Source organism: Seriola dumerili, unplaced genomic scaffold (genome assembly GCF_002260705.1).
Source record: "Seriola dumerili isolate Sdu_G_001 unplaced genomic scaffold, Sdu_1.0 BDQW01000016.1, whole genome shotgun sequence".
NCBI lineage: Eukaryota > Metazoa > Chordata > Actinopteri > Carangiformes > Carangidae > Seriola > Seriola dumerili.
In genome coordinates this window covers 2,261,100-2,279,959 of record NW_019174271.1, presented here as the reverse complement: position 1 = coordinate 2,279,959, position 18,860 = coordinate 2,261,100, and the positions used below count along the sequence as shown (strand labels likewise).

Here is an 18,860-nt window from a genome sequence, read left to right as displayed (position 1 = left end):
CCCAGAGAGAGATGACATAAATTTCCCTTTCCCCTATGGGATAATTGAATAGATTAGTATCTATCTATTTCATCTGGCTTATCTATATCATATTAGCATTTTTTGTCGTAAGATTTATTTTATTTGTTTATTATCATGTTTATTACATTGACAGGATACCATAAATTATTATTATTATTATTATTATTAGTTGTAGTAGTACTATTAGTAGTAGTAGTAGTATTTTATTTTTATTTCATTCTCCCTATGATTATATCTGTATTACATCATTCATTAATGGATAGATAGCCAGATGAATAGATAGATACTTTATTCATTTATCCCCTAGGGGAAAGGGGAAATTATGTCCACTGTACTTTCCTTTTTCACCCTCACACACACACACACACACACACACACACACAGACACATTCCATACACATCATATTCTTTCCAGTTGGACGTCTCTATAACTGGTCATTGTTTTTGTTGTCATTTACATGTCTGTCCATCATATCTGCCCTTTGTATCACACTTGTTTTTGTTTTGCAAAGTCACTAATAAAGAACAAAAAAAAATCTTTTAGTAACACTTTATTAACATTTAATTATAAGTTAGCGAAAAGGCAGAGCCAAAGATTCTACTTTGAACAGACAGAAAGAAGAAGATGAAAATAATATGGAGCCACTGATGGCTGAAAGACGTGTGATCTGTTGGAGTCTCAGTCAACACTACAGTTAGTTACAACATTTAAAATACTACGGTATAATTTAACAAACACAAGTTCACAAGTTCACCACGGTTTATCCCAGATATTTTGCCTACAGCCATGTGAATAATCTGTCCTTTACTAGACAGACATAAGATTGATATTGACCTTCTCATCTTACTTTCCAAAAGATAGCACATACGCATATTTCCCCAAATGTTTAACTAATTCTCAAATTATAAATGCAATGGCATCTTCTGCCTTGTGAAGTGTATTTTCTGACTATGTCTCTGCCGGCTTCTGTTTTGTGCCCCTGAGGGTTTTTAACACACTCCCTGTTGAATCTTTAACATTCTGCCTGGTTTCATATTATAATCATGCTCAGCCACAGAGTCTTTTCTGCCAAACACTGTAAATGATTCAATCTCCTTTGATCTAAGCCTTTCTGACTAGACTGCAATTCATAATCCATAATCTGCTTCATTTTTCAACCTAGACCTTATTTTCTTGTTTATTATTATTATTACTATTATTACTATTATAACTTCTGCCATCGGAATTGTGTTCAAGATTTCATCTCTCGCTTCAGTAGCAAGCGTGATGCCGCTTCAGTTGACTGGAAACACTGCTCTTCAACACACACTCACAGGGGAAGCACAGTCTCCAACAGCTGAATCCAAAAACAATTTCAGCTCAGCACAACATCACACACACACACACACACTGCAGTGGGACCTGCATACTTACATCTCCTTTCCATTTACCCACTGCCTGAAGAGTGTATGTTTTCAGTATTAGAAAACTACCATGGGCTAGTTGGCTTTTGATTGTTCATGTAATGTTGCATTCATACTGGATTTTCTGTAAACAAGTTCTGCCAACTGTGGAAAGCTGCTCATGTCATGGAACAGCTGTCATGAAAAATACAAGGAGGAGTGTTACCTCCCATGTGGTGTCACAAATTTAGAAAGTGTGACAACACACACAGTAAACAAAATGGGCAAGTGAGAGCTCAAACATTAAACATGACAATTATTAGTGTCACTTATACTCTCTTGTTGGGGATTGTTCTCCCAGTGTGTGCACAGTCTACTGTACAGCAGCACTTCTGACAAACAGAAACTACAGAGAGAAAGAAATGCAATTTTAAAACATAGCCGCAAGCGGCAATTTGTGAGTTCTAACACTTTTGCGTTCAACAGACAGAAGCAGCTGAATCACCCAGAATTTAAGCCGTGAGCTGCAGTGAGAGGGTTTAAGGCTTCACGAAGCTGAGCAAAGTCACTCCAGGTAATTTAGATCTGTTTAAAGAGCATACATTTCATTATTATAGTATATACAGCATTTCAATAATGCCCCCCCACCACCACCAACACATCAGAGCTGAATTACACTCAGTGTGTATGTTCAGTAGACAGCACAGGAGGTTTCCACTGAGTTTAGTCAGGCATGAGCAAATTAGTGAGAGGCCACGCCCACTTGCACCAATCAGTGTGACACTTCAGTTTTAGGTTAATAATCAGTCCCAGAGCATGCACACCTATCTTGGTGAAGTTATGGCCACCATCCAACATTTGTGGCAAGCTGCAACCTGTGGCTAAAATGAAGAAGAAAGAAAACAAAACACTGAATAACCAAAAGTTGCAGTTCCTTTAATGACCACTAGAGTCTGGCTCCAACAGTGAGTCAATCCCCATAGACTCCCATGTTAAAATGTCCAACTTTACAGCAGAAATAAACATGTTTACAGCCTGGTACAAAAACAGTTTTGGTGTCTAGAGCTAATTTCCTCCTTCATGACAACTGTTGCACAACTCACCTATTAACATTTTATTAAGGACTAAAATTATGGAGAATTGAGGGTGTGGCCTCTTTGAGTGACAGGTGGGTGAGCTTATGCTTACCACAAACCAACATGCACCAATGTTTCAACTCCATTCACGCCACCTCTTTGACAATTTTGGATTAGCTAGGAGTTAGGGGCAGAGTCAGATACTGCCAAGATGGCAACGGTGAAGAAGCTCACTCTGAGCTTCAGAAACCTGAGGGTGACATCACAGATGCCAGACAGGGGTGACGCCAGGGATTTTGGGGCCCATAAAAAGCTCACATCAGCCCCAGTCACCACAGGCCTCACCAACCCTGAAACTATAACACTGTGCAGACATGCAACATTCTGTACACAGTGGAATTCATTGTTTGACTGACTGATAGCATCTATGAAAAATGTCCTAAAGGTCAGTTTAATAGTTTAAATGTAATTTTAATGGCTTCAAGGTAAAATATCATCATTATATCATCATAACCAAAATATTTTATTGAGGTAAGTCATCCAATACAGACTATAGGTTGCTTGTGTTTCATATAATGATGATCATGTGGAACAATAATTACAGTGTTTGAATTTCTTATCATTTATGAGGATTTAATTACTCATATTTTGTTATACCAATAAAGAAGAGAAATTCCAATGCACCTTTGCAATTATCCCAACTGACCTGTGATTCAAGGGGGGGTGTAGGGATGGGGAGACCTGCCACCAGGCAGGAGCAGGGACAACTGGTTTATTCTGAACAGCAGCAAAACGTTGTCTGCATTGATTAAATGTCGGCTAAAGAGGAGAGAAATGTAAAGACCTTTCTCTGAAGATATGAAGTAACTTTTGTTAGAGGAGCAAAAGCAGCCTGTTTCACTGTGGACTAAGATAACAGGATCATTTACACCACACTCGCTACACTGGAGCCAAAATTCTCTTTAGGAGACTGTGACATGGTGCTCCAGCCTCCACCAGCTCCTCACTATGAATTCACTGCTGGCTTAGTATTCTTTACAATCTCAAATGATCCACCACAAGTCTGTACTGTTGACAACACTGTTGGCTCCGTGGATTAAGACTCTGACTCTACCATCTGCTGCCTCAGCACAAATCCAGATCCATCAGACCAGGTCTTCATCTTTCCGGTGCTGGTGAGTCTGTGTCCACTGCAGCCTCAGGTTTCTGTTCTCTTCTTTTTGGAACCTGATGCCCTCTTCTCCTGTTGTAATCCATCTGACTCAATGTTGGATGTGTTGTTCGCTCAGAAGCTTTTCTGCTCAGCACAGTTGTACAGAGTGGTTATCTGAGTGACCGTAGCCTTTCTGTCAGCTCCAGCCAGTCAGTCCATTCTCTTCTGACCTCTGATCTCTGTCATCAACAAGGCGTTTCTGTCCACACTGGATTTTTTTTGTTTTTCTTGTTGCTCCATTCTGAGCAAAAACGCTAGAGACTGTTGTGTGTGAAAATCCAGGGTTTTAAGAAACACTCAGACCAGAGTCTGACAACAATTATGTCATGGTCAAAGTCACTGAGATCACATTTTACATTCTGATGTTTGACATTTGATGTGCACATGAACTGAATCTCCTCACCTGTATGATTTTATGCACTGCAATGCTGTCACGTGATTGGCTAACTGGACAATTGGCTGACTTAGCAGGTGTAAAGGGGTTCCAAATAAAGTGCTCAATGAGTGCATCTTGTGTAGAAAGCGTTCTGTTTTGAGTGTGATACCTGACCTGATGATCTGCTCTGTTACACACTGTGGACAAGCTGCAGCAGCATCTGTGAGATCAATGAACTGTGAAATTTATAGCAGTTGGTTTTATAATTTAAACTGTTTGCACATTGCAACTAAATTTGTCTCTAGACATAACTAACATCACTCAGTTCATATATTTAAATTCCAGGTGTGTAAGGTGTTAGCTAAATTGTTTGATATTGGAGTGTGTCATTTTAACATCGACCAATTTTACTATTGTAATGTAACGTAAAGTGATGTAAAAGCAAAAGCAGGAGGACGTCAGGTCACAGTGAATAAGGTAAAGTTTGGGGGTTTGAGTATCTGTACGTGTGTGTATGACAAAGAAAAAGAGAGTGCTCACAAACACAACAGTGCATCTTGAATGTCTTAAAAAAAATCTACTCCCTCGTGCACGAAATGATGAGAATACCAGAGAATATGTCGCCCAGTGTTTTTCCTCACCGATCGTCCAACTCCACCCTCAGGATCACAATCAGACATCTGGACACTCTTATATTGATATTCACGCCTTGCCTATGGGCTCCTGCAGGTGGTCTGTGAGTGAAAGGTGCTGTGTATGCGTGGCATGCTGTTTCTCAACCCCCCCCCCCCCCCCCCCCCCACACACACACACACACACTCCTGAGCCTCTTTGTGTGTACTGAAGTGGATAAACACGTTGGAAGTAATTTTTTACATCAGCCTTTCTCTCCTGCTACCATCTATCACTGCCAGACTCTCTGATAGCTTTAGCTCCGCATGCAGTGGCAGAACAGTGCCCCCTTCCTGTGATGGCCCATAAACTAGACCGGAAAATGTCCCTTCTACCTAACAGTGGACAGTTACAGGCCATGGGTCCTACAATTTATAATATCTTGTTTTTTTTATCTAACGTGCTCACTTGCCTCCGAAGCAGAAAAGAACATATTTTTGTATTTACAGTGCCACGTGTCCGTGTTACTTTGATCACAGTATTTTTGCTACAGCTCCAGTCTCACAGAAAAAATGTTCTCACCAGATAAAAGAGCATCAGTCATTTGTTCAAAAAACTTTGAAACAAGATATCTATACATGTATACATACATATATATATATTATTTTCTATGACATCAGCCTCTAGTGGTGGTGTCATAATGACTAACAAAGGCAGACATAGCATGACATTGTTGTTAAAGAACATCTCCCACCAACAGTGACCAACATGCTTACCTGACCGTAACCAAGTACTTTTAGTTGCCTATATTTAACCAATATCTGATAATATTTTCTATTTCTACACAGACTCAAGGCTACGGTGTGAGAACTGGATGTGACACAAGCTCTTCCACCACCGCGACCTCCGACACCTACGCTGCTTCTGTGTGAAGAACACTGCACCTCCTGCTTTTCCACTATGAACGTAATTTCAAGGTCACTGCGCTGAGAGGTGGCAGATATGTGGGTTCTTTAGGGAAGTAATGACCAGCTAATGATTTTTTCATGTAGGTGTGAGGACATCACATCCTGTGGGACGTCCTATGTTTTTTTCATTAATGTCATCGCAGAAAAGATTTTACTTCATGTCTTAAACAACAAGCCTGACATTATATGAAAAGACCAACACCAACAATGTGTCTCTCAATACCTTCCGACATCCATACCCAGTCTGTGGTTCTCAGCCCCAACCCTGTTGGTTCCTACTGAAGATGATTAAACCTTTAAATATGTGTTTATAGCTTCATTTTTTTTAAAGGTTCATCATTCCTTAAAACAGCTGGACACCAGTTTTTACCAAACATCAATCAAACGGGAGGAAACAGTCCATTTGTTGGGGACTATTTTCTGTCGTGGATTAATGCACATTTGTGCTTTTGGTATTAACAGCTGTGTTCATTATATCTCCAATCTGTCTTCCGCAAACTCCACCCACAGCTACACTGATAAACTGGAAGACAAGTAAAAAGATTATCAGGGAAATTAGTGTGTTCATTGAAGGATGCTGTGATTATCACCTCCCATTTCATACCTAATGCTCTCCATTGCGTGATGATGCACTTAGCCACACATTGTTTCCAAGCAGCTTGCATCTCTCTGCAAATTTCCTTATTTACAAGTCATCAGTGAGGCGGGGGCCGGAGCCTGGAGGATAATGTCAACTTTTCAGTTCAGTTATTGACAGGCAGGCTTCTCAGGGAGCCAGTTATTTTCTAAAGAGGGAGTTTTTCTAGCCTCGACCTGCAACATTTAGCTTGTCTGCCCCATTAGATGGTGACCTTCATACTAATGTTGACTATGGCAGCAAGCGCCGGCCTAATTCAATCTCCGCTCTGCAGAGATCACAGAGACATAAAGTGCCAGTATAAATTGATGCATTTTTAGATACACAAATAGTCCTTAAAATTGCTTCTTGTGGAGGTGAGGAACCTTGTGGGTGTCATCACTCTGTGGCCGCAATGAAAAGTTCCATATGTAATCCATGACTCTCCATACAGTCTGGATACAGTTGGAGCACTTCCTTGACCCAAACTTTTTTGTTAAAGCTTGTTTTCTAACACCGTCTGCTTTCCACCAGCAGCTCGAGTGCATTTGTGAAATACATTCTGCTCTATTCCTGTGACGTGACCCTGAATATGACTTCTCCACCACACAAGTAATCCAGTTACCTGTCGACAATACAGCCACTAAAAAGCTGCAGAAGGTTTCAGCAGACCCAGCAGGCTGGAGTCATACAGTACTTATAGCCGGAGAGACGTGTTGAAATGAAATGTGGTTCAGTCGGTGGTTGTTTACAGCTGATCTGTATCAAACTTTATCTTCAATGGGCCACGAGAAAATCAGTTCTGTGGTTTCTATTATCAGTGGCTGTCAGAATGTCAGTCTCTGTTTTCAGCACACACAGCTGCTGATCAATCACACCATCTGAACTGCTGCCTTGATTCAGTGTTCTTAATGTTAGGATTCGACTTCATCGTTTCCTCATTCCCTGTGTGTCTGCCTGTTCCTGGTTTTGTCTTTGTCCCCGCCTGTGTGTGTGTATGTGTGTCTCAGCTGGGTGTGGCTTCCTGGTCCCGGCTCCTGCCTATTCACCTGAGCACCTGCGACTCATCAGTCAATCAACTCTACAATCTGCTGCAGTATTTAAACACTGGCTGAACCCCTCAGTCTGTGCCAGATCCCTGTGCTTCAGATTGTTCGCTCCGTGCTCAGCCCAGCCCAGTCCAGCCTCATGCAGCCAAGTCACCCTCGCCAGTCTCCAGCTGGGACCTGAGTGCACACTGCCACTTCCCTGTTCCATTAAGTCTGCCTACGAGCCATCTTCACCACCCAATTCCCAGCCTGGATCCCAGCCCCTCATCCCCTCCAGTCACAATAAAACTACCATGTATCTGTCAGCTGCCTCCTGGTCTGTGTTCTACCTTTTGGCTCTGAAATTTGCTTATTTATAACACTTATACCATGGACTGGTATTTCAAATATAATATATAACAATCTTGACCATGTATCTCTTTGCTCCAAACGCCTCATGTTTTGAGGACTGGCTACTACAAAGGAATGGTCAAAACACATCTGGGATTTTAATGTTGGAATAACAAGCTGTTTTCTGGGCTGGACTCAAAGCTGCTCCAGGAGCAGAAGAAATCCCATTTGTGAGAACAAACTTCTATTGGTGGAGTTAGAGTAGCACAGTTTTGATTTTGGTGGACGAGTCAAGGTGTGACTGTCTTGCTTAAAGATACACTCATTATAGCTACTACAGTGCAGTACAGTACAGTGGGTACTGAAGGGACAGGACATTTTTCCGGACTGACGGAGGGGGGCGGGGGGGGGTTTAATGACCCTACAAGTAATCTAGGGACATCAAAGTAGAAGAGAAAAAGAAGGCAGACACAGTTCACAGTGAATGGCAGCAGCAAATGGGGGTGAAGCAGCAACTTGTGGAAAAAAAACTCACACCAAGAATGATGTATGGAGATATTTTGCATTTGATGCAGATCAGCAGAGAGAAGTTATAGACGACCCAAAGGAATGTTTTTTTCTCTGTGGCATCGAAATCAGAATCAAGAATCGTGGATTTCATTGGTTTCACCAGCTATGGAATTTCTGGCATGGTTACATCCCGACTGCTGACCCTCCACACGCAAGAATGCCAAAGGTACAAATGAATGAATTCAGTCTTTTAAAGGCCATTCCAGTTTTACACATGAACATCAGTTTTTTTTGTATATTATGGGATATAATGAAACACAGCATTTCCCTTGTCACACTCCACTGTATTCCTACATACACATGGACTGAATGACTCTGAGCTGGGAGCCATCACCGTCATGTAAAGGGCCTTTGACTTCACTTACACCCAGCAGAGCCCGAGCTTCCCCCCAATCCATACCAAATGAAAACTACATCTGTCCATATGAATATATCTGTGTTCTTCATCGGGTAGCAGCATCTGTGCATTTCTGTGTGGATCTGTGTGTGTTATTGCAGTTGTTGTATGTGTTTGTGTGTCCACATTACTGTTCTTGATAAAACACACGAGAGGTGGAATAAATGGAATAAAATGTTTCATTTTAATAATCGACGTTCCACAGTGTTTTTCCTTCTCTCTGCTCTTTTCTCTGGCTGCAGCCACTTTATGTGATGCAGGGCAATGGCCTTAACCTCTCTAACCAAACACGGGCCCCAGCATTTACATGCTGATTCAACCCACCGAGCATTATGTTACGAATAAAATGGCACATGAGACAACTATAATATTTGATCTGAAATGATGCAACCGTAAAAACATGTGGGCTTGGGGTGGAATATTTCCTGAGAGAGCATCATATACTGTAGCTACAATCTGCGGGAACAGACATACTGTATTTCTATATGGTGATGAAATATTTTTTTGTGTGTGTGTGTGTGTGTTTTAAGGTTACTTTAAAGGTGCTTAAGGAGAAATTTAAGAAGAGAATTATTGTTCATGATCATCCAAAAATTTCCCTGAGAGAAAAATAAAATATTCATCACATTCCTGAAATATGGATGAGGCATGTAGGCATAGTATAAAAAAATTATGCATCTCATTCAAAAAAAAAACAAAAAAACACTTAGTGCAGTTACTGCAATCAGTAACATTTCAATGTTTTTCTCACACACATATGCACACACACTACCAGCATATGTGTAAATACACTGTACAATATGAATTCATGAATAAATGCACATAAAACGCATCACATCTGAAATCACTACATCTACCACACACACCTGAACACACACACACACACGCCCACACACATTAAAGCGCAAACACACACGACGCAAACACACACACACACACACACACACACACACACACACACACACACACACACACAGGCACAGAGAGAGAGAGAGAGTGGGTGACATGAACTCATAAACACATCACTTCCAGCAGACACTGAACACACACCTGGGGGTGTGGTGTTAATAACCTTTTTACATTTGAAACTTTCTAAATAGCAACAAGTTCCACACGACTGCTTCCTTATGGAACATTCAGAGTTTCATCTCTATTTTTGGCAGCTTTGTTCCAGTAGTGCAGGTCTGTGCCAGCTGATCACCCTCATGCTATTGCTCCTAACAAACCTTTTAACACTGTGAATAACTCTCAGAACAGCAACAACAACTATTTTCTACAAGTGAGGAGAGGGAGGAAAAGTGAGTCTCCAACAGGTTGGGATGAGAGCAACATGCTTCATGGGGATGAGAAGACACAAATCAAACTTTTAGGGCGACATGAGAGGAAAAAGAAGCAGTAGCTCACCAAATCTCAAGACATGTGGCATCCCATGAGAATATCCCACACAGTGTAATAGCAGCAGTAGAAGCCTGACGGTGCACCTGAACCTCGCACTAAACATCAGCAAGGAGGCAATCTTCATGGTGTTTATGTGGTGCACAGGTTTTTATTCCCTGAATCGGTATATCCCCAGATTTTTTTTTCTTTCACCCCTTTAACATGAAGCAAGGCGACTGCAAAATCACGGCATGATCACCACGGGCGGGCTGGGCAACGGTTTCCCCACATCCATTTGGCAAAAAAACACTGCGTGTCCAGCTCACTGCGCCAAGAAGAAATAGCCCTCCGACTCAGCTGAGGAAGATGATGGTGGAGGTGTTGGTGGTGGAGGTGGCGGGGCATCCATGTTAGGCAGGGCAGAGCTTGAGGAAATCCATCTACTGAAAGACACAGACAGAGATTGGAGAGGGGTGAGAGGGGGACAGCGGAGGGTTGTGGAGCTCCAGCGTGACCAAGTGAGAGTGAGAGTAAGTGAAGCGGTCTGAGCAGCCTCGCCAGCCCGAGCTCCTCCTGCTGCACTGCCGCACAGCATCTGACGTCGAGCCAACACTAGTAGTGGGAGAGCGCATAGGGTGGATCGGGCATGTTTCTCGGCTACTGCTGACCACACTTCGCCCCTTGATCCATACCGCCTGCCTAAATTGTCTTGTGCCCCCCTCCCCACTCCTTCCGCCTCCCTCCCTTCTTCCTCGCCTCTCTCGCTCTGATGTCGTGTCCCCGGCCAGCCGGCCGCCGCTCTCCGGTTCCCCGTCAGATTTTCTCCCGGTTCGCTCAGGTTCAGTGTGTGTTGCCGGTCGCGGAGCGCCGTCGTGCACAGCCGTGTAAAAGGCAATCTATTAATGTGAAAAGATCGCCTGTTTTTGATCGGAGTCGCTCAAGCTTGGACTCATGTGAGGGCTCCGTGAACCGAACCTGTCACTGCACACTCAACATGATGAATAGCGTCTGCTCACTCCCGCTGTATTTCACCACTCATGGAATTATTACTTTTTTATTCTCTACTTTTCCTCAGACTCGGACTCTGTTAGAGAAGAAGCCTCAACATCAAATGTTCATTTCATTTGTGTCTGACTGATCGCAAAAACTACCTGCTCCTTTATATGACTATTGAATTACTGAAGGTGCTTACATGGTTTGAAGGGAGAGGAAATTTCATTATATATCAAATTCAATATTTTCATACAGGCTGGACTGTGGCCTCTAACCTGTTATTTACAGATAAATAAAATTCAACAACGATTTCACAGCCACATGGTTCAGTTTTACTACGTTTTCAGACATATTAGCACAGATTATTGCTTTATAATTTCCAAGGTCTGTAAATGTTATGTTTTTAGGAAAATCCTGTTTGTTTAATCTGATGCATAATTTCTGAATTTAGACAGAATCAAGAATATATCGCATGGAGGCCAAGATAATTTCAACATGGAGCAAATAAAAATAAGGCAGGCTGGCCTCAGATACAGGCTGTGAATAGTAGCTTATTTTCAGGAAAACGTTACGCTGTGACACAATAACCTTTTATCCTGTAATATCATCACTTGTGTGATCTAAAAAAAATATCTTCTCTAGATTTAAAACAAACTTTAAACGAGTGGACGGCTTAACATTTAGTTGATTTTTTTAAACGAGTGTTTGAGGAGTTTTCAGGACAACGGACAGCGACTCTGCACTGGCTCAGTCGCTGAAAGAGAAACTATGGACAGCTACAGTCACTGAGGGTGTTTCAGCACCACGGACAGCTCCTCATCCCTCCTGTTCTATTTTGGAGCTTCCTCTTCTCGTTGTCTTAATTAGCAGCGGGTCGTGCTGTTTGGACCAAATCCATATGATGAGAGCCAAAGGTTAAATATTGTTTCATTACGCCGCCTGCTTCCAAATTAGCATTCATCAATTGAGGCCAACACCCAAATATCTACCAAGCCAGGCTGCCCAGTATTATCGGAAAGCTGAAATGAACTAATATGTGAGTTGTGTGCACAAGTTAAATATGATTTTAACAAAGATGTCATCCTCATAATTATATTTAAGGAATTAGGACATAATTTGCACCGAGCACCACACCTGACACAACAGGCAGAGCAACAAACAAATTTATTTCTCTATTTATTCCTCGGTTTTTTCTCAGAATATCCATAAATGTTGGAGGTTGTCCGCAGTTTTCCTGCGCCAACATGTAAGTAGAGAAAAAAACAAAAAGACATCTGAGACCTGTTTGTCTCGATGAGTGGGCCTAAATCGGCGCAGTGTTTTAATTCACATGGAGGTCAGAATAAAGTAGCAGCCTTTGACAAATATGAGCAACACAGAGCCGCAGTTCTCTGAGAGCCGTGCTTAACGACCTGGAGGTGCTGAGGGATTCTGGTGAAAAAGCTGGAAGCAGTGAACATATTCATCTGGATTTTTTAAATTCAGCTCTTTTTTACAGATAGAGCTACAGCTCAACAAATGCCCCTTTGTGCATTTGAAAAGGGCTTTTAAACAGGCTGAGCGGAGCCCCTCCACCGGGCAGAGCTGCGTGATGATGAAGTTGATTTAAAGCTAATGTTCTTGTCAACTGTGAGATTTAAATGCGCGGCTCATCTCCACTAGTTTCCGTGCAGCCCGGGAACCAGAGACGTTATCTCCGGATCATTCATAAAGCGGATCACGGCTGGCATTTAACGACCCCCCCTATAATGTCTTTCAACCCCACAAGAGTGAAGGCATCAGCCCGAGGAGGAGGAGAAGGAGGAGGAACCCGAAAAGGTGACAAGTGTCTCCACATAGAGGTCGGGCAAAGACACGGGAGGTCACGTCTCCAAGGCTTTTGAAACCACAAGTCAGAGCCTGTTTCTGTCACATGTAAATGTTCTTTCGGTCTGAGCGCGCAGGTTAAAAGCAGCTTTGCTCCCATGAACTCACGGGTTAACTTTAAAGCTGAGCGCGGAGGTGCGGAGCGGTGTTTTTTGCGCGTTTTGGAAACGACATGAAACAGATTCTACTTCGGTTTCGCCTATTTGCAAAGATAAAAATAACCTGCTCCTGAAAAGATGTAACGCGTGAACAAAAAGTAGAACGCAGCAAAAGCATGTGAATAAATGTACAGTTTGAAAGAATGGGCGTACCTTAGGTCGAGCTGGAGCCGGGAAGAGTCATCAGAGCAGCACAAAGAAGTTGATTTGTTTCTATGGAGAAACCGTGTCGCTTCCCCAGCACTTGCATCTGGTAACGCTGCGCTCCGGCCGTAGGGGAGACACGCCTCCTGTCGGACGGCAGGACTCACTGCTTAAAGAAACTTGCCGGGGGCGGCACCGGACCAGGGGGAGTCACCGACACAGAGTCTGCACCTTCCCCGGCGGAGGAGACTGGGTGTCAGGTCAGACCGAGGCGCATTATGAGTCTTTATCCGCTGGAGAGTTAAGAGCTTGTGGACATTTGTACTGTGAGCAAGTTTACCACTGTTAACACAGAGCGTTAAAGCCATCAGCACGGGAATCTGAGGGTGAAGGTCAGGCTGAGCCTCGGTCTGATCCTGGAGGTTGGTCAAAATGTCAGCAATCTGAATAAATGCGCCGCATTGTGGGATAGGTGTAAGATCAATGCTCCCTCCGACTAGAGTGAGATGACCTTTATCAAATAGTAAAATATACTCATAGATTTGGGTTAACTAATTTAAGGTAAGCAGTGTTTTAAACAGAGGATTATCACTGGAGGACTGCTCCAGATATTTGGGGTTTAGTGGATCATCTGGATGTTGGTGAGCCCAGCTCCAGAATATTGGTTCCTGGAGTTATTGTGTAAAGGACACACTTTAATTTGCATTGAGGAGCCTAGACTTTCAAACACAGTTTATGGAGTGTTAATTCATTCTATTTTCTCAAAAGAGTAAAAGTGAAGAATAGATCTCAGTTATCCAAATTGTGCAATTTTAGAGGCTTGGTAGTAAAAAAAAGTCCAGGTGACAACAGATCCTTGCACTTTGGTGTATTAACCAAAATCATAGACCCATACATTCTAATGTAGAGCCAAAATGAAGGGAATATGGAAGCTCTTTAAAATAGTGAATGTGTGCAGAACATTGCATGTTGAAGTTCACAGGAACGTTTTAAGATGAAAAGATTCACTAATAGCAGAAAATAAACCTGACTGGGAGATTGATGCCCACTGCACTGACCCGCTGAACCACTGATCCACTGCACGACTGCACCACTGATCCACTGATACACCGAACCATCCACTGAACCACCAAACAACCCACTGATCCACTGATACACCGAACCACTGCACTGAACCACTGAACCACTGAACCACCGAACCACCGAACCACTGCACTGAACCACTGAACCACTNCACGACTGCACCACTGATCCACTGATACACCGAACCACCGAACCACCGCACGACCGCACCACTGAACCACTGAACCACCGAACCACTGCACTGAAGCACTGAAGCACTGAACCAGTGATCCACTGAACCACTGCACTGAACCATTGAACCGCTGCACCGCTGCACCACCGCACCACCGAACCACTGTACCACTGAACTACTGATGCACTGAACCACTGAACCACTGATCCACTGAACCACCAAACAACCGAACCACTGCACTGAACCACTGAACCGCTGCACCGCTGCACCACCGCACCACCGCACCACGAACCACTGTACTGAACCACTGAACTACTGATGCACTGAACCACCACACCACTGAACCACTGCACTGAACCATTGAACCACTGAACCACTGATCCACTGAACCACTGATCCACTGAACCACCAAACAACCGAACCACTGCACTGAACCACTGAACCACTGAACCACTGATCCACTGAACCACCGAACCACCGAAGCACTGAAGCACTGAAGCACTGATCCACTGAACCACTGCACTGAACCGCTGCACCGCTGCACCACTGCACCACCGCACCACCGCACCACTGCACCACCGAACCACCGAACCACCAAACCACTGTACTGAACCACTGAACTACTGATGCACTGAACCACTGAACCACTGAACCACTGATCCACTGAACCACCGAACCACCGAACCACCGATCCACTGAACCACTGATCCACTGAACCACAGAAGCACTGAAGCACTGAAGCACTGAAGCACTGATCCACTGCACTGAACCGCTGCACCACCGCACCACCGCACCACCGCACCACCGCACCACTGCACCACCGAACCACCGAACCACCAAACCACTGTACTGAACCACTGAACTACTGATGCACTGAACCACTGAACCACTGAACCACTGCACTGAACCAATGAACCACTGAACCAATGAACCACTGAACCATTGATCCACTGAACCACTGATGCACTGAACCACTGATGCACTGAACCACTGTACGTAGGGTGCATGTTATTTTGCAGTTTTGTCAGTAGAAATGAAATCACAGCTTACAGAGTGAACTGGATGTCACTTGTTTACCACATAATTTCTCTCTGGTGAAAAGAGAAGAAGCAAACAAAAGCTAAAGAGCTTGTGTTCTTTTTACAGTGAGAGAGCTATCAGTCATTAGTCAGTACTAGAAAATGATACATCACTGATTTCATAGTTACGTTCAGAAATATGCTTTGACCTTAGTTTCTGAAACACCTGCGATGCTGCTGAGAAAGATCTCTGTGGTAAGAATATATTGGTCGCAGACATTTAATGTACACAGAGGCTTTTGTAATTGAAAGAAAATTGTTGTGTACTGAGATGATGTGCTGAAATGAAAAATCGCTCAGTTTGACGGTTCTTTAAGTTTTCCATCATGGCTGCATTCCTGCTAGAGTGGGAAAATCTCTGAAAATAACTCAGACCATTAGGAGACACAAGAGTCCTCATTTAGCGATAGCAGGATTAACCTGTTCATTTGGAGAGAGACACCATCATCAGCACAGCATGAACACATGAACTTTATTTCAAAACATGAGACATATTTCTTCCATACATCTGTGGCTAATGTTTTAGGGACAGACATGTTTTATTTGCTGCCTGTTTGTTGTTTTTTATCTTGCCCTTTTGGTGAGGTCTCCAAACTCAATACGTTTCCAACCTGCTAAAATAATTGAAAATTTATTCAGGAAAAATATGTAAAATAAACAAAAATGAATTAAAAACACACAAAGGAAAATCAAACATCATGCCAGGTTTTACATGCTGATTTTATTTCAGTGTAGTCAGTTACTTAAGAGCTGGATGACACTGACATGAAAACATAGAAACCTCATATCAATCCATGAATTAGTCTGCATGGAGCACAAACGTTTGTCATAACATGTAACTAATTGTATCCTGTACGTGAATCTTTTCTTTGTTTCCATTTGTGTTTAGAGAAACGAGGGACGATATCTTGACATTAGGAGAGATAATGTCTTTCAATTTACACAAAATCTTGATGCATCTTGATCTGCACACAAACAGGTGAAACAATCTCCCACGCTCAGCAAAGTCACTTTCCTTCTGATTCAACCCCTGAATAATTGACTCGTAAAGAGAGAAAGCCTTTATTTATTGCAGTTCACTCCTCAAGATGAACACTCTTCTCATTTTGTTTCAGCATATCAGGCCAATCAAAAGGTAGGATCAGAAATAAGGGGAACCGAGTGAGGCCATCAGACAGAAATAACTGCAACAAGATATACAATTTAGTGGTGAAGGAGCGCATCCCTGCAGAGAGGGAGGCCTGGTCTTAGGACACGGTCTGAAGCTGAAATGAAAGGGAGCTTTGATCACCTCCCCTCCTCTTCTCTCTCTCTCTCTCTCTCTCTCCCTCTTTTCTGTGTGTGTGTGTGTGTGTGTGTGTCTGTATCTGTGCACAGCATGAAGAGTTGAATTGTGGGGGATACAAATAAATAGTCACTGACAGGTCTGTAATCCAACAGCCTCTACTCTCACCCATGGAAGGAAAAAGGGCCTGAGACCCCTGTACAGATAAGATAAGATAAGATAAGATAAGATAAGATAAGATAAGATAAGATAAGATAAGATAAGATTTAAAGATGGATAGGTTTGTGAGAGCACTGATAATTGATGAATTCCAAAAATAAAGTTGATTGAAAAAATATCATATACAAGAAATTTAATACAGAAAAGAAACAAATTTTCAGGAAAAAAATCAAAAGACTTTTACATTGCAGATCCATTATGGCTTTTTTAAAGGTGATTTGAGCCACATGGTAAAAATAATAAAAAGTAGAAATTCATTAGAAATTCAGTAAAAATTTTGAAATGTGACATTGTAAGGAAAGGTTAGAATTCTGTCATTGAAGTCAGCACATCAAAGGCTAAAGTCATTAATCAGAGATAAAAAGTCAGTTCTTTAATGTCAGACCTTGAAGGTACCCGCCCTGTCCCTTAAGGTAGAGTCACAGGCAAAATTGCTGACAAGGGATGTGATGTCATGGTTCCAATTTGAGCACATCCACATGGTGCATTCTGACCTGCAAATGGTCCGGAGCTGGCCTGGACGAAACCTCATCACAGGAAGTACACGCTGAGCTTCAATATAGTCGGGCAATATATAAGGGGCAATATATTTGTTATGTGACAAAACCTTTTCTCCCTCCTTCAGCATCACAAACCTCTCTGTCTCCAGCCCCTGCATCTGTCATGGAGCTCTCCCGACCCTGCTGTGGTATGGGTGCTGGGAGCATGTAGAAACTCACACTATGATAACAGCACATATATAACAAAAACATATGTAATTAAAACTGAAATAACCTGGCTGTGATGTCATAAAACTGGTGAGAATATAATGTGAACTGTGATGTTACATTTTGCACATAAAGTAAAGAGGTTATTATATTTTATGATATATATAATAACAAATAAAAATCCAGTGTTTTAAGGTTCCGTATGTATTTGATGTACAGCACCATCATCGCAACCTGCATGTTCTGCATGATCCATATTTCAGATGTGCCATGTGTATTTACTTACTAGTTTTACCATTTAAATGCAAACCATAAGATTATGGAACATTTGTTTTGTGTTTTATATGTGTTTCACAAGTGTTTTATGCACTGAAATAAAGATTACTTTCCCAGAATCCTCAGAAAAACATAAATAAATCTATTTAACCCTAACCCCTAACCCTTTAAGTTTGTTACTGTAATGTACTGTAAATCCAGTTATTATATGTTTTATAGGAAATGTTTCTACTAAACCCATAATGTAACAGATTATGATATTACATGCATAGCGTCATTAGATTATTCAACCGTTCAGTTCAAGTTCTCATTTCTCATAGAGAATAAAGTATAAGATTTGACTCCACATCTGTCATTAGATCCTCATCCAGACTTTTATCATTCTAAACTGATTCAGGGTTGAAATACAAAACATCAGTCAAACCAGACAAAGAAATCCAATGTGAGAAAAATTAAATTGCTCTAACATTGTCTGAACATAGTGTTTTTATGCAGGATCCCATAATTCATAAACCTTACTGAGAACAGAACATGGGACTGTAAATGTTCAGTGGACTCTTCGATCTCTTCTTGACTCTAATCCCAGTTACTCTTTCGTACTCAATCAACATAATTAATTGACATTTTATTTCCTGTATGTGTAACCAATCTATAACCTGACAGTAAAGAGATCAAAAAGGGAGTTCAGTGGATGGTGATCAGTGCTTCTGACCAGACACTGAAGAGGATGCTCAGGAAAAGTAGCTTATTCAACTCAGCACTGAGGACTGACAGCTGTGATACGCCTGACATGATAATGAATTAAAAAGGCTTTATTACTGCAGCGCTCAGCGCCATTCAACTCATTACAGAGATGTTTACAGACCTTTGAAGATGACTGGAAAATCAGA

At 42.2% G+C, this 18,860-nt stretch overlaps 1 protein-coding gene across 1 annotated transcript in view; it reads right to left on the bottom strand.

Moving 5' to 3' along the window:
* LOC111225999 (glutamate receptor ionotropic, kainate 2-like) overlaps nucleotides 1–18,860 on the bottom strand; it is a 356,655-nt gene that overhangs the window by 323,289 nt on the left and 14,506 nt on the right. Inside the window, exons 3-7 of the mRNA XM_022751076.1 lie at nucleotides 17,623–17,684; nucleotides 13,490–13,592; nucleotides 13,317–13,398; nucleotides 10,315–10,431; nucleotides 10,016–10,092 (exon numbers count right to left, since the gene is read on the bottom strand). Coding sequence (XP_022606797.1) covers nucleotides 10,016–10,092; nucleotides 10,315–10,431; nucleotides 13,317–13,398; nucleotides 13,490–13,592; nucleotides 17,623–17,684 — 441 coding nt within the window. The remainder of the gene's footprint in view (nucleotides 1–10,015; nucleotides 10,093–10,314; nucleotides 10,432–13,316; nucleotides 13,399–13,489; nucleotides 13,593–17,622; nucleotides 17,685–18,860) is intronic.